The sequence below is a fragment of the Bos indicus x Bos taurus genome, chromosome 2 (assembly GCF_003369695.1).
Source record: "Bos indicus x Bos taurus breed Angus x Brahman F1 hybrid chromosome 2, Bos_hybrid_MaternalHap_v2.0, whole genome shotgun sequence".
Classification (NCBI taxonomy): Eukaryota; Metazoa; Chordata; class Mammalia; order Artiodactyla; family Bovidae; genus Bos; species Bos indicus x Bos taurus.
The window spans coordinates 89,057,519-89,080,328 of NC_040077.1; the positions used below are offsets into that span (position 1 = coordinate 89,057,519).

Sequence of the window (22,810 nt, forward strand, 5' to 3'; positions counted from 1 at the left end):
TGCACTATTTGTTCCATAATATGTTTCTGTGTGAGAATTCGATTATTGTGTTTGTCCTTGACATATTATTTAATTATTTCATTTAGTTAGGTAAGTTTTTCAATCTATCTCTTTCTTGAATTTTAAGTTGCCCATACCCTATAGAGCCCAGCAGTAAAGAATCCACCTTAATGCAGGATACATGGGTCTGATCCTTGGGTCGAAAAGATCCCCTAGAGAAGGAAATGGCAACCCACTCCAGTGTTCTTGCCTGGGAAATCCCATGGGCAGAGGAGCCTGGCAGGCCACAGACTATAGGGTCACAAAGAGTCGGACATGACTTAGCAACTGAATGACAGCACAATACCTTATTGATAAGTATAAAAGTGAACAGGAAGCTGTAAAATGGACTTAAGTTTTCATTCTCTTGATTCAGAGGGATTTTATTCTTACTCTCCAATTGTCGTTTTGATGAAGAATTTATGACTACTTGTTTCAGTGAGAGATAACTGGAGATACTAATCATGATGGTACTGAATCTGCCCCTTAGGAAAACAGATGCCCCCAGAAAAAAGAATATTTAAAAGATTAAATATGTTGAGCATCACATCAAGTCATGAACTGTGTTCTTGAAGGGAATGATACCATTGTTGACTTTTACCAACTGTGAAGATATATATCTCAGCCTTACACACTGGCTGTGTCATAGCCCTTGTTGTTGTTTAGTGGCTCAGTCATGTCCGACTCTTGGCGACTCCGTGGACTGTAGCCCACCAGGCTCCTCTGTCCATGGGATTTCCCAGGCAAGAATGCTGAAGTGGGTTGCCATTTCCTTCTCCAGAGGATCTTCACAACCCAGGAATCAAACCCACATCCTAGAGGGACTTTAAAGAATTTGGTTTACAAATGAGCCCACTAAGGCTGGAGAGACATGATGTTGACCAGGAATCAAATGTATCTAAGTTTCTTACCTCTGAAGTTAGCGTTCTCTCCTCTACGTTATGCTGCTTCTCACTCATCTCTGTGAAACCCCATTAGCTGGGTTGGGCTTTACACTGAGAGAGTGGATAACAATCTCCATAGCAGGATTTGCAGGAGAACTCTGAAGCTAAAATGATCTTCCCCATACCCTGTCCTATTGGGCAGAGTACGGAGAGACTCCTTCATATCTTAACGGCTTTTCGTCTTTAAGGAACTCATTAAAATGTAAATACGCCTGAAGGAATCACTCCTAAGCCCATCCTGGGATAACATTTTATCTCAGGGATTAGTTGAACAAATTGGTTTTCAGCCTAGAGAGTTGTAAGCCACACTGTAGAGTGAGGAGAGGGCACCGTGGGTCCAGGGCTGTGGGGTGGGCAGCACAATGTAACAGGGCCTTAGAATATTGCCCACCTGATGGGTTTAAGCAGAAACAACTCTGTCTAATATTTTTTAGCTCTGTACTTTTTAAACTTAACCACATTCATTCTGTGTGGATAGGTGGAATCACTAATATTGTATACCATGGATTTGATCCTACTGACAAACGGGTTTTTGATGTACACTTTTGATAAAAACTTCAATTGAAACTGAGATCCGGGTTCTTGACCTTGTAACCTTTATATGTTATTAAAGAAGTAGAATCTACTTATTCTTCTGTACTCTCTTTACTCAGATTTCGGATAAGATAGGAAGTCCAGATTCTCATATAAAAGATTTTCTTGGGAATCCCTCTCAAATAATTTACAAATCACTCTTATTGCATACATTTTTAATTTGTAAAAGTTCTGCTTTCCACCTAACATGATGACCGACACAGTTGTATTGTTTTTTTTTTTTTTTTTACTTCTGTTTTTTATTTTTTGCCCTGTTTTCCAATGGATTACACTTTTTAGAATTCTATTTTTATTTATGTATAGTGGTTTGAGTGTATCTCTTTGTGAATTTTTTTTAGTGGTAGTTCTAGATGTTAAATTTATAGTATATTTGGTAGTGACACTTCATAAGTTTTATTAAATTATAAAAACCCTACCTCCCTTTATCCCTTTACTGTCCCATATTTATAATATGCATGCATGCTAAGTCACTTCAATTGTGTCTGACTTGTGCCTTCCAGAGTCGTCTGCTATTTCTTTTACTATGTATAATGTCCAGGATAGTTAGCTGCACTTACAAGAAAGAACAGAGAGAAGTACATCTACTCCATCTTGTCTTGGACTTCTCCTTGCCATAGTATTTTACTCTGGAAAGTCACACATTCATCCCTAGGACTTTGTGACTTACTGTATTGGCTGATTCTGGTGTATTTTCTTCCAACAGGTGAAATACACACGGGAGGTCAAGAACACTTTTATATGGAAACCCAGAGCATGCTGGTTGTTCCCAAAGGAGAAGATCAAGAAATCGATGTCTACGTGTCTGCTCAGTTTCCTAAATACATACAGGTAAGGTGGGGCCACATGGAGGGGATGTGGCCAAGTGGTTTCTGCCAACAAGATACAACAAGAACAATTAGAGGTTAAAATGTCATTTTAGAAACCAAAGGAGTTTAGAGTACGAATAGCCATATCCTTTTGGTGTTAAGATCCATACACCTTTACAACTTTTAAGGTATTATGAAAGCAGTGGTCTTCTCTTTGTAGACCTGTAACTTTGCAACCAGCAGGTCTCTTTTGCTATACTCTTGGCACTGTTAAGACTGCAAAAGAAATGATGACACTAGTCAACACAGCTGTATTATATATGTGAAAGTTGTTAAGCGATAGATCCTAACAGCTCTTGTCACAATGAGAAATTTTTTTCTTTTAACTGTATCTATATGAGATGATGGATATTATCTAAACCTACCATGGTGATCAATATATGTAAATCAAGCCATCATGCTGTACACTTTAAACTTATACAGTGATGTATGTCAATTCATTTCAGTTGTGTCCAGCTCTTTGTGACCCCATGAACCACAGCACGCCAGGCGTCCCTGTCCATCACCAACTCCCGGAGTTTACCCAAACTCATGTCCATTAAGTCAGTGATGCCATCCAGCCATCTCATCCTGTGTCATCCCCTTTTCCTCCTGCCCTCAATCTTGCTTAATAAAACTAAAAAAAAAAAAAATTTGACAAAGAAAAGTCTGCCCTCCAAAACCTGTAGTCACCTAATTCACATGAAGCAATTAGGAAAGTATTGAGCAGAATACAGCCAAGTACTAAATCACCTAAGTCAGAATTTACAGAGGAGGGAGAATTAAGAGAATGGAGGTTTGTGAAGCCCTAGAATGATCTGGGAAATTCCATGAAGATGAAGTCTTAAGTCTGGATTTACAGTGAAGATGAAGTTTGTCTATAGGTGGTGAGGAAAGAGGCCGTTTCCAGGCAGTTCCACACCAAGATCAAATGCCACTCATTCGTTCATTCATCCATTCATTCATCCCTTTGGCAAACCCTTTTGGCCTGTGTCCTATAGACCAGGCAGTGTGCGTGTAAAGAGGGAAGAATAGTACAGACTGCCTGTGCTGGAATGGAAGATGTGCCTAGGGTGGCTAGTTTAAGCATCAGGGTGAAAGTAAGGGGAATTGACACTGGGGTCTTGATTCAGTAGGTCACAAGGAGCCAGTGTCATTACCAGAGCAAGTGGGAATGTGGAGAATGAGGCCTCTGAGAAGGGCTGGGTGAATTCCATTTCAGTCCTGTTCTGATCTTCACTCCTTGAGTGACCTTGGACTTATCACCTCACTCTTCTTGGGCTCCCCGCCTACACCAGCCTGGCACTCTGTGACTACCAAGAGGGCTGGAATGGGGAGGTGGTGGGAAGGAGGCTCAGGAGGGAGGGGATATATATTTATATTTTATATATATATATATATATATATATGTATGTATGACCAATTTGCACTGTACGGCAAAAACCAACACAATATTGTAAAGCAATTATCCTCCAATTAAAAAAAAAAGTAAAATGAAAAAGACTTAATGACCTCAGACATTAGCATGGCAAGGAAGAATAAGACCTAGATCCAGGGAAGACCTGCTAGCCAACTTCATCCAAATGAGAAGTGAGGGATGCTCATTCTCCAGTAGAGACAGTGATGTGCAGGGAAAAGACCCAGTCTGAGAAAGGCTTGGAAGACCATAAAATCTCACTGCTGCAGGAAACATATCTCTAGGAGTCAGTCTGAAAAGGATACCTTACATGTAGTTCATGAAGGAAAAAAAATTTTTTTTACTTTTATCATCACAAAAATATCTCATTGATATTGAAAGGACTTTTTTTTTTCTTTGCTGAGTGCATGCTCAGTCGTGTCTGACTCTTTGTGACCCATGACCCCTTGGACTCTAGTCCCCTAGGCTCCTCTGTCCAAGGGATTTTCCAGGCAAGAATACTGGAGTGGCTTGCCATTTCTTACTCCAGGGGATCTACCGGGCCCAAGGGTCGAACCAGCATCTTTTGCAATTCCTACATTTGGCAGACAGTCTCTATACTGCTGTGCCATCTGAGAATTCCGTTGAAAGGACTATGTAATATAAATGATAATTTTGGCACTGTCATTACAGCCAGATACTACTGAGATCAGCCTGGATGCATGCTTAGGTTTTTGGAAATCATCCCATTATTTAGTACAGCCACAGAGTTTGTGTATCACATACATTAAGCAATCAAAACGTGTAAGACTGACCCACTCCCTTGCTGCATAGGAGTTAGATTAATGAAAACTGTTATCATTCACAGGACATAACTGCTTCAATCTTGAAGGTCTCAGCTAACAAAGTCATGTGTCACGTAAAGCGTATTGGTGGAGCCTTTGGGGGAAAGGTGACAAAAACTGGCGTGCTGGTAGCCATCACCGCATTTGCTGCAAACAAGTAAGTGGAGAGAATCTGTTCGAGAGACTAAAAATCAAATGAGGTCATGTTGAATATTCTCAACATTGTGGAATCTCAACACTTAGGAAGAATCTGAGTCAAGGTTATTTAAAATAACATATAATATACGAATGCACAAATTGCTGGCTTATTATGACTCCTTTATTTTATATTCTCAAGCTACATAGTATAAAAACAAAAATGAGGATAAGTTACTGAAAAGAATAAAAACCACAGTTAAAAAATGTGCCTGGAGAGTAGACAGAAGCAGATCCTGAAAAAATGAGATTACTTCTCCTTAGCACCTGTATATATATATAAATGTATAACTTATGCAGGTCAGTTCAACCTTTTGCAATAGATATTTGTATTGATCTGTGTATCTATATATATTGATATATAGATATATCTCAAAAGGTTCATATACACATATAAATAGATATAAAATGCATCTCAAAATGTGTGTATATATATTCCCTTAATTTAAATGAGTGTTCTGCTTTTTTTATGCTTTCATGTTTGCTCGTCACTTCAGTCGTGTCCAGCTCTTTGCAACCCCATGAACTGTAGCCCTCCAGGCTCCTCTGTCCATGGCATTCTCCAGGCAAGAATACTGGAGTGGGATCTTCCCCACCCAGGGATGGAAGCCTCATCTCCCTTGGCTCCTGCATTGCAGGCAGATTCTTTACTGCTGAGCCACCAAGGAAGCCCCTTTGTTATGCTTACATTTATTTATAGTACCGTTTTCCCTTAAGGGTGTCAACACATAACCAGAGAAAATTGTCTTTGGACCAGGCACTTGAAGAAGGCTGAATTTCTTTGCTAAGTAATATAGGTCAATTCTTCTGTCCCATGACACACGAAGACTTTGATTCCAGACCTGCCCTGTCAGGGAGTACTTGGCAGTCAGACACCTCCTGAATTCCTCCATTTGTTCAGTTCAGTTCAGTCTCTCAGTTGTGTCCGACTCTGCGACTCTATGGACTGCACCACACGAGGCTTCCCTGTCCATCACCAAATCCCGGAGCCTACTCAAACTCATGTCCATTGCGTCGGTGATGTCATCCAGCCATCTTATCCTCTGTCGTCCCCTTCCCCTCCTGCCTTCAATCCTTCCCAGCATCAGGGTCTTTTCCACTGAGTTAGTTCTTTGCATCAGGTGACCAAAGTATTGAAGTTTCAGCTTCAGCATCAGTCCTTCCAATGAATATTCAGGACTGATCTCCTTTAGGATGGACTGGGTGGATCTCCTTGCAGTCCAAGGAACTCTCAAGAGTCTTCTCCAACACCACAGTTCAGAAGCATCAATTCTTTGGTGCTCAGATTTCTTTATAGTCCAACTCTCACAACCATACATGATTACTGGAAAAACCATAGCTTTGACTAGACGGACTTCGTTGGCAAAGTAATATTTCTGCTTTTTAATATGCTGTCTAGGTTGGTCATAGTTTTTCTTCCAAGGAGCAAGCATCTTTCAATTTCATGGCTGCAGGCACCATCTGCTGTGATTTTGGAGGCCAAAAAAGTAGTCTGTCACTGTTTCCATTGTTTCCCCATCTATTTGCCAAGAAGTGATGGGACCCAGATGCCATGCCTCCATTTGTAACCATCTCTAATGTGGCCCTGGGACTGTTTGCCCATCACGGAGGTTGTCGTCACAGTGGGAAACCACTCCAAAGCAATACCCTAGAGCCCCTCCCATGAGTAGTGATTGCCAGGCGCCGTTCCCTGACCCAGAGGAGAGGAAGCCATGGTGTCTGCCTGAGAATCGCACAGCTGGGCTCAGGGGGGTCACTCTGTTTTCTGTGATGTGTGTGGCTTGCACTCGGGCTCCCATTAGGAGTTCCATAAACACTGGATAATTCCAATTTGGTAAAAGAGTTTGCTTCTCCTGATTCTTTTTCTTCTGTGTTAGGCATGGTCGTCCAGTCCGCTGCATTCTGGAACGAGGAGAAGACATATTAATAACTGGAGGCCGCCACCCTTACCTTGGAAAGTATAAAGTGAGTTGAGGTGGGGGTGGGGGGCTTTATGTTGAAATATAACATTGCAGAAAGGCAGAGGGCAGCATCTGGCTACTCTCTAATGGGGATTAACAAGGAGCAAATCAACAAACTGTACTTCAACTTTCTCTTCCTCGTGCTCACTATTACTGGCTGGTTCAGTGAAGCTTTTCTGCTTTGCCCAAAGATGTCAGTTTGTAAAAAAATTACTAGCTGGTAATTGACTGCTACGGAGTGCAAAACTGGAAACATAGGAGTATGTACATGCTTCCATGAAAGTAACTGATAATCACACTATTCCCACATTTTTATATGTGGGAGGTAAAAATAGAGTAATTTCCATAACAGTAATGTTATGGTAAAGAATGGTAAAGATTCTGCCTGCAATGCAGGAGACCCGGGTTCAATCCCTTGGAGAAGGGAATGGCTACGCACTCCCATATTCTTGTCTGGAGAATTCCGTGGACAGAGGAGCCTGGCAGGCTACAGTCCATGGGTTCTTAATGAGCCGAACACAACTGAACGACTAACACACTTTTCATTTTGGTTAAACTCTGTCCCAGAAATTCCTAATTCTTAGAAAAATTTCCATAGCAGAAAATAAGTATTCTTTTGCTTCATAAAAATAAGTTTACTTGTCAGAGTGGGCTAACTGAAAACTCCTAGGGACTTAGACCTTTTTTGTGTTAATTATTGCTCAAGTAACAGCCCAGTGCAATCATTGGAGGGTGGGAGTAAGGGGAGAAGAGAGAACTCTGCTGCTCATTCACAGACTCAATTATTTTTTATCTAACAACACCACCATCATCCCCTCAGATTTAAATCTACTAAATTAAATAAAATTTAAAATTCAGTTCCACAGTTGCATTAACTGTATTTCAAGTGCTCAGAAACCACCTATGGCTAGTGGCCGCCATATTGGACACGTAGATAGAGAACACTGCCATCGTCACAGGAAGTTCCATCAGGTAGCACTGCTCCAAATACTCTTTGTCTTCCCCTGGCTTTTCGGCAAAGGATGGAAGACAAGGGAAAGGAAGAGAGGGGGAACAGAAGCATCATATGGGAGATGTTTTAAGCACCAGGCCTGGAAGAGTTGGTCCTTTCCTTAATCAACACATTAATGGCCAGAACTTGGCCACCTACCTGCAAGGGAGGATGGGAAATGTAGTCTTCCAATGTGCCCAGGATGAAAGACAGCAGGATTTGTTAAACACATTGCATCATTTCTATCACAACTAGTACCTGTTAGAAGGTAATGAATGGATCTTTTTCAACTTATATTCACCCTAAGCTATATTTTGAATTTGGTTTAGTTCAATTGAAATTAATTGAGGAAAACTTTGTCCTAAAGGAGATATCATTTTAGTAGTTGAGGGAGAAATAAGACTTATACATATGAAATCATTATGAAAGCATAATAATCTCATGTTAAAACTATGGGGAGAGATGAATATGGGCTGGAGTGTATACAGGATACTTCTTAGAGAAGGTGAAATATAAATGACCTTTAAGAATGGGTGGGCAGAAAGAAGTTGTACCAGGTGGTGGGACAGTAGCAGCATAAAAGCAGAGGTGAGTTACATGTGGCATGATTATTAGGAACAGGAGTAAGGGGAGAAGGGGAATCAGAACCCCAGAGTGCTTACTGAAAAGTAGTAGAAAGTAAGATGAGTTGGGTTAGGTGATAACAGTTTCAGAGTGACCTGAGAATCCCAGGATGCAGGTTTAAACTTGATCTCATAAAGATTGAGACTGAGTAGATCCTTGACCAGTCAAGTGTCATAGCCAAACATGAGCGTTTTGGGGGGGAAATATGATGGCACTGGGCAGGATGGCTTAGGGAGGCAAGAGGATGAAGGCAGGCAGACCACCAGGAGGCAACTGATGTGTTCAGACATGAAGCAGTTGGGGTCTGAGCTGTGACAGTAAGATGTGGAAAGAGATGGGTCCCAGAGCTATTAGGGTATAAAATAAAATAGAATTTGGTGACAGACTCAGCAAAATATAATGGAGAAAAACAACCACAAGCATGACTCAGAGGTTTCTAGAAGAAAGAGCCAAGTTGGAGGAGGAAACAGTCTAGAGGGACAGTGATGAGTTTATTTGTAATATTTCAGAAAGAAGTGACCATGGGATATTGTTGTGGGAATGTCCTTCATCGATATGGGACTCTATTGAAAAGACTGGATTATAATTACAGAAACTGTCAGCATAGTGGTGATTAAGACCATGAGAAAATGGTCTAATGGAGGGTGGTGTGAGGATAGGAGATGATATTAATAGCATTTATAATAATATTAGTAGTCATTTATATTTAGGAATGGAGAAGGCAATGGCACCCCACTCGAGTACTCTTGCCTGGAAAATCCCATGGATGGAGGAGCCTGGTAGGCTGCAGTCCATGGGGTCGCTAGGAGTTGGGCACGACTGAGTGAATTCACTTTCACTTTTCACTTTCATGCATTGGAGAAGGAAATGGCAACCCACTCCAGTGTTCTTGCTTGGAGAATCCCAGGGACAGAGGGGCTTAATGGGCTGCTGTCTATGGGGTCGCACAGAGTCGGACACGATTGAAGTGACTTAGCAGCAACAGCATATTTAGGAAACTTGCTAGGTTTCAGTCACTTACCTGTGATTTTCTGCATTATCTTATTTACTGCCATGTCACAGATAGTCAGAGAAGTTATATAACTTGCTTGAGATCATAGAGTGGGTTTTGTGGCAGAACCAGGACTCAAGCTTAAACTGCTAAATTCATAGTTCATGCCCTTGACTTTGGTTTGAATTTGGTCCCATTCAACAAAAATCATTAAAATGAACTTTACTAAGTTCAGAAACATTGAATACATTTTAAAAGCAAGGAAGATATTTATTTAAAAGACCTCTAGCAGCACCAAATACTGCTGAGAGTTGTGATGAAATTGGGCCCTATATGAGAAAAATGTGTGGAGTATTAAAACATTATGTGCAGGACACCACATTTGGAGATTACAAGATCACTGACTCTGGGGGAGAAGGTTTTGGTGGAAATATGAGGATGGAAGCTAGAATACCAAGAACTAATGGCGAAAATGAGAGGTGAAGAAATATGCAGTTGATTTGGAGAAGACTGAACGGTAGTGACGGGTTAAACGAGGGGTTTTTCTTTTGCTTTTATATCTTTCTCTACCCTTTCTTTTTATTATTATTACTTTTACTTTTTACTATCTTAACCATTTTTATGTGGTTTTGATTTGCATTTCCCTAGTTATTTGTGATGCTGAACATGTTTCCATGTGCTTATTACACATTTTGTATATATTCTTTGGAGAAATGTCTATTCAAGTTGTTTGTCTACTTTGTAAACAAGTTGTTTGGGGTTTCTTGTTGTTGAGTTGTAAGAGTTCTTTATACATCCCAGATATTAACCCCTTATCATATCCATGGCTTGCAAATATTTTCTTCCATTCTCTGGATTGCCTTTTCACTCTGTTGACTGTGTCCTTTGATATGTGGAAGTTTTGAATTTTGATGTAGTCCAATGTATCTCTTTTTCTTTTGTTGCCTATACACTTTTGGTGTCTTATCCAAGAAAATGTCAAATCCAATGTCATAAAAAATGTTCATCGATATGTAGAGGGTTCACCAGTGACAAAGTACACTTTAGAGAGACTTTGCACCCAGGATCAAAGGTCCATTCTCTTTCCCCAGGCTGGATTCATGAATGATGGCAGAATCTTGGCCCTGGATGTGGAGCATTATAACAATGCAGGTGCCTTCCTGGATGAGTCATTATTTGTAAGTGTTTTAATGAGCAAATGCACATTCTGGAAAGTTTTACGTAAAATGATTTAATTAAGAAAAATGTTCAATGGTTAAATGATATTTAATTATAAAAGCCTAAATATTCTCATTGCCAGGAGCAAGTAGCCACATGTTACTTACTGGTGCCCCCACTGTGACCCCAGAGATATTGGCTAAATCTACATCTGTGTGTTATCTCCGTGTTTCCCAAATTTTAGAGCTCTTTTCCCAAATGCAAGTGTTAGACCTTAACCTTGACCCTATTGATATTTTAAACTGGATAATTCTTTGTAGTAGGGGCTGCCCTGTGCATTATAAGATATCTAGCAATATCATTGACCTCCACCCAGTATGTGTCAGTGGCTCAGCTACCCTCCAGACTTAACAACCAGAAATATTCTGAACATTGGCGAATGTCCCAGGGAGGAAGACGGAGAAATTGCCCCTGGTTGAGAACCAATGCATTAGATCAAATATCATTTTTTTTCCATTTTTCAAGGTATCTTATTCACTACATTCTGTAGACTGAGTCAATGAATGCTTCAAAGGCTTTGGAAAGTTTTAAAACCTGGCCGGTGGGGGAGATGCATTAGCTCTAATATGAAAATTTAAAAATAACTTTAAAAGAAAAATTATTCAAATCCTTAAAAATCATTTTACAGCAAAAATGCATTTAATTTGAGACATGGGTCAAGGTTAGTGTGTTTGATATGATACAGAGAAGGTCGTTCATTTCTGGCTTGGTTTTGGTCTGAGGTCTCAGGATGGTAAAACAGGCCCAGAAGGTTGAGGATCTCATGTCAACTCTGGATTTCCACAGGTAATAGAGACGGGACTTCTGAAACTGGAAAATGCCTACAAGTTTCCCAACCTGCGCTGCCGGGGGTGGGTGTGCAGAACCAACCTTCCATCCAACACAGCTTTGCGAGGGTTTGGCTTTCCCCAGGCAGGGCTGATCACCGAAGCCTGTATCACAGAAGTGGCAGCCAAATGTGGGTTGCCCCCTGAGAAGGTAATGCTGAATTTGTCTCACAAAGGATAGTGAATTTTAGAGGTGGGAGGGCCATTGGAGGTCTTCATGTTGAGGAATTTGAGGTCCACGGGGGCTACATGATTTGCTGGAGTTAACCCAGCTGACTGGTTAATACAGAGCAGGACTCTAGAGTTCAGGGGTCCTTGTCTTACTCAGGTTCCTCCTCAGAAGTCACGGGAGAAGGTACTGAGGCATGAACACTGGATTCATTGGTAGTGAGAAGTCTCTATTGGTTGGGGGTATAATTGCTACCAACAAGTTCTGTCAAAGCCTTCTTTCCTCGCTTCCTTAACATCTCAGGCAGCTGTCATTTGAGTCATTTCAATTACTTAAATGGTCTTCTTTAGGTTCTGTAAGTCTTGGGCCAATATTCATTCATGTGCAAGCTCAGTTCCGTTTCCAGGATCCTGGCGTGGCGTTAGGGTGGGAAGATGGTGCGCTCTCTGCCCCCTTCACCTCCCCTGTGCCTTCTGCTCAGGTGTTGGGCAGGGAGGAGGAGGAGAACCAGGGCAAACAGACAGCATTTCTGCCACTGGCTTCTCCCAGTAAGCTCTCTGTCCTCTTCTTGGTTAGTTGAGGCCACTCTTTGAGTATATCTTTGAGCCCATCTCTGGGCTCCCTTTCTGCCAGCTCTCTTAGAAATGGACAGTTCCCTGTGAGGATTAAATTTCCAACTGATCCTCAGCTGACACCTCACCTCATCCCTGAAGCCCCTGCCTCCTTGCCCGCTGCTGCATGGAAAGCCCAGGTCTCCAGTGCATCCATCTCCTCCTACCCTCCCCCAGCCCAGCACTAGAGTCTGGGTCCATAGGCAGGAGCCATCATCTTTCTGTTTTGAACTTGTGGGGAGCCCTCAACCCTCCCTTCCTGGCCATCTCACCACAGCCTCTTTGCCAGATATTCTGGCACATTGGTAGCCCTCAGAGGAGGATCAGCAAATGACCTCCCTTCATCCCCAGGGAATATCAAGGGTGAGGAGCCATCCTTGAAAACATCACCTCCTCTCAACAGCTCACTAACATCCAGTTCTCCTTTTATAATGATCTGGGAATTTGGGGAGGGGAAGATGGGAAGAAGGTAGGTCTGTAATGGCTCCTGTCAGCTTGGAGAGTGACCAGCCCTAATTGCTGAGAATGTTGTCAGCGGGGAATGTGAGGCACTTGACCTTTTGTTCTCAAAAACTGGTGACTAACGGCCTTCGTTGCCAGTTCAGATCTGGGAATTCAGAAAGAATTCTACTCAGTGCTTCAGACATCCTGAGATAGAATTTTTTTTTATTGGATTTTCATCCTAATTATAAGTTTTAGTTAAACAAACTTTATATTTTCATGTTTGAAAGTGTATGGTCTTCTCTTGCCAAAGCATCTGGAAAATACAAATCATGTAGATCATGTAGGCTGTAAATTAAACTCAGCATTGCCTTTCAACAGATACTCACATGTACACCTAGAATTAAAGAGTCTACAGCATGTCTAGACTGTATTGAGTTATATAAGAAGCATAAAGAAAGGAGTCCTTCCTTTGAACTTACACAAGAGCAGCTTCAAAAGCATTTAAGTGCCTACACATTAGGTAGAAGGTCTGAGTAGAGGAAGAAGGGAATTTTGAGCTCAGTTTGGGTTTTCTAGAATGAGCAGAATTTGATTAGAAGGACAATGGGTGGAAGAGACTATGTCAGCTGAGTGCCTCCTCAACCCTTTTAATTCCCTTCTCTTTTGTAGGTCCGAATGATAAACATGTATAAGGAAATTGATCAAACACCCTACAAACAGGAGATTAATACCAAGAACCTGACCCAGTGTTGGAAAGAATGCATGGCCACGTCTTCCTACACCCTAAGGAAAGCAGCGGTGGAGAAATTCAACTCGGAGAATTACTGGAAGAAGAAGGGGCTGGCAATGGTCCCCCTGAAGTATCCTGTTGGCCTTGGATCAGTTGCTGCTTGTCAGGTCAGTTCTTCAAACAGACAAATCCAAAAGCGTTGAGGAAACTGTCCATGAAGGTGGATATGGTTGTACTCTGTAGTTGTTAAACTTCTCCAGAGTGGTACTCTGTCCAATAGGTTTTTCTCTAGAGGAGATAAGAGCTGCTTTGCCTACTGCACTAGGATGGTGACAAGCATTCTTGCTAGGAAATTGGAAGACCTGGCATCTACTCTAGGCCCTGGCTTTAAACAGGTGAATCAGCTCACCCCAGATCACTTAATATAAAACAAGCATGGGGACCACCCACTTCCTAGGTGGCACTAGTGGTAAAGAATCCACCTGCCAATGGAGGAGCTGCAGGAGACAACGGTTTGACCCCTGGGTCAGGAAGATCCCCCGGAGAAGGGCACAGCAACACACTCTGGTATTCTTGCCTGAAGAATCCCATGGACAGGGGAGCCTGGTGGGCTAGAGTCCATAGGGTCACAAAGAGTTGGACACCAGTAACCCCTAAGACTCCTCTTCAGTACTCTGATTCTGTGAGGTAGAAACAGGAAGTGAAGTAAAAACAGGAAACTGCAGGGCACTCAGTTCCCCTCCCCTTTTTGGTGGTGCTCAGTCGCTAAGTCATGTCTGACTCTTTTCGACCCCATGGACTGAAGCACACCAGGCTTCCCTGTTTGAGCAAACTCCCTATCTCCTGTAGTTTGTTCAAATTCATGTCCATTGATGATAGTGATGCCATCCAACCGTCTCATCCTCTGTCGCCACCTTCTCCTCTTGCCCTTAATCTTTCCCAGCATCAGGGTCTTTTCCAGTGAGTCAACTTTTCCCATCAGGTGGCCAAAATATTGGAGTTTCAGCTTCAGCATCAGTCCTTCCAATGAATATTCAGGGTTGATTTCCTTTAGGATTGACTGGTTTGATCTCCTTGTTTTCCAAGGGACTCTCAGTTTTCTCCATCACCACAGTTTGAAAACACCAATTCTTTGGCACTCAGCCTTCCAACTCTCACATCTGTACATGACTACTGGAAAAACCATAGCTTTGATAGATGGACCCTTGTCGGCAAAGTGATGTCTCTGCTTTTTAATACACTGTCTACATTTGTCATAGCTTTCCTTCCAAGGCACAAGTGTCTTTTAATTTCGTGACTGTAGTCACAATCAGCAGTGATTTTGGCTGCCATTACTTAATATCTGCCCTCCATAGGAGGTTAGGTCTGTCTCATTTCCCTTATCAGAAATTTCTAAAAAAAAAAAAAATTTTTAAAATAACAACAATTACTGAGCACCTACTATGTTGTAAGTTTTTAGATTTTTATTTCATTCAGCCTTAAGGGAAACCTATAAGATTTGTAGCTTTACTTTAATGATGAGAAGCTGAGGCTCCGAGAGCTTCAATAACTTACCCAAAGTCCCACAGCTGATGAGAAAGGTGGAATCTGGGCTAGAACTCAGGTCTCAGAGGCCCCATAAGCTGTGCTTTGTCAGCTACATCAAGCTCTCCACCGTCACACCGCCACCCCCTCCCATCCACATTCCCATTAGCACCTTCTGATGGGAACTGAAGTGGGATTCAGCTCAGTTGGGAAAAAATCAGACAACTGCCAGCAGTACAGTTGCATCCTCAAAGGCTTCTGAGAAGCTCCACTGGCCTCCCCCATCCCCTCCCATCCTTCCCTGAAAACCAGCTTATGTGCTTAAAACATTAAATCAGCTGAATCATGGAGGTGCACTGAGGAGTTTGGGATCAGACAGGCTGCTTCCTGGAAGCTGTACACTGAAAGCCTCTGTTCTGAAGAAAACCAAACAGAAGAGGGAACTAGAGCCCCTTCTGTATATGCGGCCCTTGGTGGAGTGATTTGCAATTTCCCACTTGATTTAACCGCTGTCTCCTTTCTGTTGGCTGGTGTGGTTTTGTTTCATAGAAGGCAGAGCTGAAGCCCACGAGGTTCACCATCTTGCCCAAGGACATCCAACTAGCGAGTGGTAGAACCAAAACTTGACTTCAGGACTGTGCTCCCAACAGCTGAGGGTATCCAACACCCCTCACCTACATTTATTTATTTCCTAGATGGGGGCACTGAAGCACACACAGTATCTAATGAACCTCTGTATTCCCAGTGCCTATATATGGCACCTGGCACAAAAACGGGGACTGTTTGTTCACTCAGTCGTGTCTGACTCTTTCCGACCCCATGGACTGTAGCCCGGCAGGCTTCTCTGCCCATGGCATTCTCCAGGCAAGAATACTGGAGTGGGTTGCCATTCCCTCCTCCAGGGGATCTTCCCAACCCAGGGATCAAGCCCAGGTCTCCTGCATCTCCAGGCAGATTCTTTCCCACTGAGCCACCAGGGAAGCCCACCTGGCACAGAGGCAGAACTCAAATGTTTGAAAGGCTGAGACACTTTGGGAACCTGTGGGATTACCTGAGTACACATCTTACCAGCATGAGCAGTCCTTGGTGGATGGCTTAAGTTTCACAGACTAGGTTCCCAGCTGATATTGGACAGCCATCTGTTCCCGTACGCCAGTTGTGCTGGTTTCATAGATATAGCTTGGCGGAATTATCTTTGTGGCCCTCACAATGAACCAGCTGGTGGTGCTGCTCAGCTGAACCAAATTTGATATTTTAAGTGGCCCAAGAAGACTACAGCAGCACATGGGACAAATTACTCAGCCATCTCAGATAGAAAGGCTGCCCTGCCCACGGGGTCACACAGGGAAGAAATGCAGAGTCCTCTGTAATTGTTGCTCAGTCACATGTACCAGCTACAAATGTCACCCACGAGCAACTTCTGAATTGCTTGCAGAGCCAAGGAGGCCAAATAGAGAATTTACAAGCTTGAGGAACAGCTTGAATGGCCATACCGTTGCCAACTCATTCATCAAACTTTAATGGAGGTTCTATGTTACTCTGCACGGGTGCCTTAGGACACGGGGCTTTCCTTTCAGGGGTTTTTACATTCCATCAGAGTACAGAGAAGTGTCACAGAGTGGAGTCCAGGAGCAGCCACTGCAGCTGGCAACCCTGTCTAGTGCTCAAGCCCCCAGGGAAGCCTGCGCTGGCCACTCTATAGAGGATATCATTCCTTATCTTTATTGTTTTGAGAATAAATGGCCAGGAGCCCAAGACAGTGTTTCCAGGACTGACCCGTCAACAGACAGTAAAACCTGCTCTGTTGTGTCTCCCCATGATTATTATGACAATGATGCCTTTCCTAAGGTTCTAAGTTTCTCCCTTGGGCAGTGAGTGTATGTGCCTTTGTCCTCAGAGAAGGTGCTCCTGTGTCCCCATTTCCTGTGTACATCCCTCGGCTGCTGACCAGGTGGACAGAGCACACGTTCACCGTCAAAGTGCCTGACTTGGAATAATGGTGGTTTCTGAGCATTGTTCACTGGAGTAGTGTGAACCTTCAGATGCCAACAAAGAGGCAGTTCTCCAGGTGGCCCATGGCCCACAGTTGGCTATAAAAGTCCTTCTGGTGGGCAAAGAATCCATCTAGGAATACAGGCCTTTCCTTGGGCATATCCGGTGATTGACATGCAATTTGTCAACTTTCACTTTTGACCAGGCTTGTTTAGAGTGGTAGAGGACCCACCTGCCAGTGCAGGAGACATAAGAGATGTGGGTTCAATCCCTGGGTCAGGAAGATTCCCTGGAAGAGGGCATGGCAACCCACTCCAGTATTCTTGCCTGGAGAATCCCCATAAACAGAGGAGCCTGGTGGGCTACAGTCCATGGGGTCGCAAAGAGTTGGACATGGCTGAAGCGAATTAGCACACACCCATGAGTAATGCAAGGTTTACTAAAATTTTAGCTTCATTAAATGGAAATTAGCTTGTTACCAGAATTTTCTGAAGACTTGCCTTTACAAAGCCCAGATCATTATACCACTCTGCTTAGAAGCTTAGATATTAAGAAATCTAGCTGGTAGCTTTTAGTGACACCTCCCCCCCCGCCGCCCCCCGCCTCCCCAGCTGACCCTGGAAGCAGCTGCAAAGGTGTGCCTTGTAGGCCTCCTGAACCACAATGGAACCACAAGAAGCATTTTCTCTAGGACCTGTGGCTGTGAGTATTGCTGTTATCACTGGAGACTCAGAGAAAAGAAGCCTTTCACATTTTTTGCAGTCTCTTGGGATTTCTCAGTCTCCCAAGCCATCTCCTAGCCCCTAGTGTAGCACAAGCAGACTTGGCAAGACGGCACATTCCTATTGATTGTAAAATATGCTTAGCTTAGAGCCTGGGTGTTCTGATTCTGTGTTAGCTGTTTGTTTCCTTCTGTATCCCTGTGGGCAGCTCTGCAGTTAGATAATATTACTTCCAAGTTCTTTTCCAGCTCTAAAGCCCTGTAATTCTGAGCCAAGATGATTGCAGGCAGGCTCAGCACATTTTGTAGCAAAAAAAGTAATATCTATCTGCCCCATCTTAGTTTGATTTTTATTTTTGCTTCTCTATTACACACCTACAACTGTAGGGATATGTGTTCACGTAAACAAGTCTTTCCCTTCTCCCCCAAACAATCTATATATGATTTTGCATTTAAAACAGATGGCCTCTCCCTCAAAACCCCCAAACTTAGATTATTGTTCCACCTTGGGTCAGAGGGATCTTTGAAGGTACCAGGGCCTCAACTGCCCTCCAGAGGAAATAGTAGCGTAAGCAGCATAAACCTGCCCCAGAGTCACAGCCATCCAGCGACAGGCTGGCCCTGCCCTGCACGGCTTGCCCTGGCTCTGCTCAGCGCGATGGGGGAGGTGCCTGTGTGTATTACAGCAGAGATGGAAAGGAGGGGTTACTTCCCAGGGGAAATATCTTCTATTTTATAAGATATATGATAATATCAATCAAAAAGATCTTGACAATTGTTTTTTTTTTTTTTTTTGCTTAGGCTGCTGCCCTGGTTCACATTTATCTGGATGGGTCTGTGCTGGTGACTCACGGTGGAATTGAAATGGGGCAGGGGGTCCACACTAAAATGATTCAGGTAAGAATGCAAGTCATTGGATGAAGCTAGATGTGTACTTGTGGATATGTGTATAAGGGAGAAGCAAGGGGTGTACATTTTCTATCCCAAAATAAAAAGGATAGGAGACTTTAACTTTGATTGCTTCAACTACTAAGCTCTTCACAGAAACTGGGTAAGCAAGCCAGTTCTGTAACTGACCCTACTAAAAGAATGTGGCAGAATAGGCTGTGGTTGTCTTATTGCTAAAGAAGGTTGTAGATCATTTGCTGCTTTCCTTTGAATGTATTAACAAATGTGTTGGGGTTTCTTTTCTTTTTTTTTTGAGACTTTGCTGAGAAATAAAAAGATGTGTAAATTCTGATGCATTGCATTATTTTTCGCCATTTTTATAGTAGGACTCTGAACAACTGGTGATATAAAGCACATTTGATAATTTTAACCAAACTATCACTTTTCTTTTGGCTCAATTATTTTAGAATAAGTTTTAGCTGTTTCTATTTTGATAATCATTATAATATTACAGATTATAAAACATTTGAAAAGCAAACTTTTTTTTTAAACCCTGCACACTTTAACCACTTAGCAGTAATCACTGTTATGTGGTTTTTCAAGACTTTTTTTCTTTTTCAATGACTTTGACTTTTCTTTTTCAAAAAACCACAAGCACTCTGTTTGCATAATTTTGTATCTTGGTTTTTTTCCACCTATCTTGATACAGAACAAGCATTTCCTCCTGTCATTAAGAATTTTTTGCAATCATAATTTTTAATGTTGCATGTGGATGTATGTATAATTCACTTAACCATCCCCAACTGTTAAACACTCTAGTGGACACTTTTGTCCATAAGCCTATGATCAAATCAATGACTGTTTTTTAAAATAAGTTCTCAGGAGTGGAATTACTGGGTCACAGAATAAGCCTTAAATCATTTGGCACTTATTACCAAATCGTTTTCCAGAAAGTATCCATCATATTACACCACTAGCCAACATTCTATGTTATGGACTGTTAAAAAAAAAAAAAACCTAGATAATGTGATAGATGAAATTACCTCATTATTGCTTTAATTTGCATTTTTCTGATTATAGGGGTGCTGATTATATATTTTCTTTCATGTTATCACTTGCTTGAGAATTTTCTGGTCATTGCTTTTTCCCTCTCTGAGGTGAGACTTAAGTGTTTTCCGTACTGAGCCACCAGAAACCTGTCTGTTCTAAGCCTATACGCTTTGTGCAGGCAGTCTTCTGAGAGCCAGTGGCGGGGAGGGCTCTGTATACTTATGCCGTTGCCCTAGTTGTTGGCAAACTCTACTAAGCCATACTGCTAGTGGGAAAGACAATCTGGGACCAGCTGAGACTAGTAGTATGATTTTCGCTCCATCACTGAACACAAAGGAAGAACGTAACAGCCAGCAAAGTCCTTATGTTGGCCAATGGCACTGGCACCATTTACTCCTGGGATCTCGAGTGGGCACTGTTGCTTTAACAAGGCCATTGTCCTTTCTCTTTCTGGAGCATCTCCAGAAATCTGGATAAAGCATCTCCTCTCTGATGAAGTCAGCTTTGCTAGAACTGTGCAGTGTGCAGAGGTGTAAGAGAGGCCTCAAAGGTGTTGATTTCATGATGATGGAGATATAAAGCATTTCCTCCTGCCTTAACTTTGGAGGGCTCACCTCCCCTATAGGGTGCTTTTGTGCTAAAGAAAGTCAACGAAGAAGAAAGTGTGTTCAGGGCTGCAGGGGCCAGACCAGCTGCAGGGTTTTAGACAAGAGGGACTTCTTGTGGCTGGAGGGACTCATGGTCCTGTCACTGGTCTCTGCTGGGTGTGGAGGGCTTCACATACATGCTACCATGCACAGGTCTATGCCTAACCAAAGAAAAGTGAAAGATCTCTTCCAAAATCCAGGTGGTGAGTCGTGAGTTAAGGATACCACTGTCCAGTATCCACCTCCGGGGAACAAGCACAGAAACCATCCCTAATACAAATGCCTCTGGAGGTTCCGTAGTGGCTGATCTCAACGGGTTGGCAGTAAAGGTAAAAATCATTCAGCGGGGCCTAGATCATAAATTCCGTCAAGGCTGGAGCTCAGGAGATGTTGAGAATCCATCCAGTTCTTGTCTCCTTCCCACCCCCTCTTGGGGAAAACAGCCTTCCCCCAGGTTGGGGGCTCAATCAGTGTTCAGCACTGGCCACTCTCCCGAGTGGAAGATGCCACCCCCTTTCCCCCTCACTCCTGACAACTCACTGCTCCCCACGTCCTAATCCATTCTGCTTAGAAATCTCCCTTTCTGGTTCCAGGTAGCAGTATCATGGCTGCTTTGGTTCAAACTCATGCCTCTTGCCAGATAGCAAGGCTCTGTCTGTCCACCCCAGTTTCATTGCCTTTCACTCGCTTCCCGCAGGCAGAGAAAGCTTCCCCACAGAATAAATCTGCCCACTCTGTGCTTACAAATGGTGGCCGGTAGTTTGCCAACAGTTTTTCTATTAAGTTCTGAGCCTCCAACAGGGCTGTACAAGGCTCCCATCCTAGGTGGTCTGTCTTTAAGACTAGCTCGTGCTTCACCCCTACCCCCATGAGACTTTTCTCATCACCTCTTACAGGTTGGTCTCTTCCTTCTCCATGTTCCATGGGCCTCTTAAATAAGCCTATGTAAGGTCACTTTTCATGTGGTTTTGTAGTTGGTGTTTATGATCATAATTTTAACTGAAAAATATCCCTAGGATGCTTGTCAGACTCTTCTGAAACGCCTTAAACCCATCATCAGCAAGAATCCCAAAGGCACTTGGAAAGATTGGGTAAGAATTACTGTTTCTGTGTGTAATGTTAGAAAAAAAAGTAGAGAGAGTGAGAGAGAAATATGTGAGTCAAATATCAGTGGAAAGGGCACACTAAAAGGTATTACACTTATATGATGATCGAGGCCTTTGGCTTTTGGCTCACAGCATGTGGAAATCTTATCATAGGATGATGGCAGAACTCCTGCTTCTGAGACAATTCTCTGTTAGAGAACAGAAAGTTCCTCTTGTTTTAAGCGAGAATTAATATTTCTTCCTAAGGAATCTAGGTATTTTCTTGATAATAGCTATCAATCTATCTGTTCTCTTTTGCTGCTGCTGCTGCTAAGTCGCTTCAGTCGTGTCTGACTCTGTGCGACCTCATAGATGGCAGCACATCAGGCTCCACTGTCCCTGGGATTCTCCAGGCAAGAACACTGGAGTGGGTTGCCATTTCCTTCTCCAATGCATGAAAGTGAAAAGTGAAAGTAAAGTCGCTCAGTCGTGTCCGACTCTTTGTGACCCCATGGACTGCAGCCTACCAGGCTCCTCCGTCCATGGGATTTTCCAGGCAAGAACACTGGTGTGGGTTGCCATTTCCTTCTCCAATGCATGAAAGTGAAAAGTGAAAGTAAAGTCGCTCAGTCGTGTCTGACTCTTTGTGACCCCATGGACTGCAGCCTACCAGGCTCCTCCGTCCATGGGATTTTCCAGGCAAGAGTACTGGAGTGGGGTGCCATCGCCTTCTCTGCTGTTCTCTTTTGGGGGGGTTCTATTGTTCCTAAAATTGGAAGATAATACCACAGTCACTCTGTAAAAGTAAAAGTCATATAAGCACTCATTTAGAAAGAGAAAGCCAAGCCATTTGGGTATATATTCAACTGCTCCCTTTGATCTACTTACAATCTAGTTGGACAGGAAGACACATCCTAAAATCAACTAGGAAACTATTCAGAATAATGGGTTTTAAAGTACCAGATGGTGTGGAATGGATACCCACTGAAGACTGGGTGTATTTGTCATACCGACAGTTCTAGGATGTTAAGTCACATTAAAGCACTGGTCTGGAGGAAATCACACTGGGAAATCTTACTTAGAAATGGTCCTGCTATTGCATAGAGTTAGGACTCATTCTGTAATTCATATTTATGAGCGCTCTCAATCCTTTCTGGGCATCTTTATTTCTGCCCTCTGCCCAGTGCTGCCTGAGAGAGTCTGACTGGAGAAAGATGGAGTGCAAGCAAGTCGCTCTTCCACCATAATGGAATGCTGCCCTCCACCCCATTTTCTTCTGTGATGCTTACACTCCTCACCTTTTTCTTTCTCAGACCTAAATTGCATCGTTTTGTATCTTAGTCAGCTGTGTACACTACAGAGTCAGGAGAACTTCAGGTGTAAATGGTACGATTTAGCAAGATTGTGCCCATCTCTAAGTCTACCATGGACAGTGAAAATGACAGTCGCTCTGTTGCTTCTGACTCTTTGAGACCCCGT

The 22,810-nt window shown here is 42.9% G+C and overlaps 1 protein-coding gene across 2 annotated transcripts in view; it reads left to right on the top strand.

Annotated features, from left to right (window-relative positions):
* Positions 1–22,810, top strand: part of AOX1 (aldehyde oxidase 1) — a 71,894-nt gene that overhangs the window by 39,986 nt on the left and 9,098 nt on the right. For both annotated transcript variants that reach the window (XM_027564062.1, XM_027564065.1), the window contains 9 exons: positions 2,281–2,405; positions 4,687–4,820; positions 6,736–6,823; positions 10,517–10,603; positions 11,430–11,621; positions 13,364–13,591; positions 18,463–18,558; positions 20,447–20,575; positions 21,263–21,337. In XM_027564062.1, the coding sequence (XP_027419863.1) occupies positions 2,281–2,405; positions 4,687–4,820; positions 6,736–6,823; positions 10,517–10,603; positions 11,430–11,621; positions 13,364–13,591; positions 18,463–18,558; positions 20,447–20,575; positions 21,263–21,337 (1,154 nt within the window). The remainder of the gene's footprint in view (positions 1–2,280; positions 2,406–4,686; positions 4,821–6,735; positions 6,824–10,516; positions 10,604–11,429; positions 11,622–13,363; positions 13,592–18,462; positions 18,559–20,446; positions 20,576–21,262; positions 21,338–22,810) is intronic.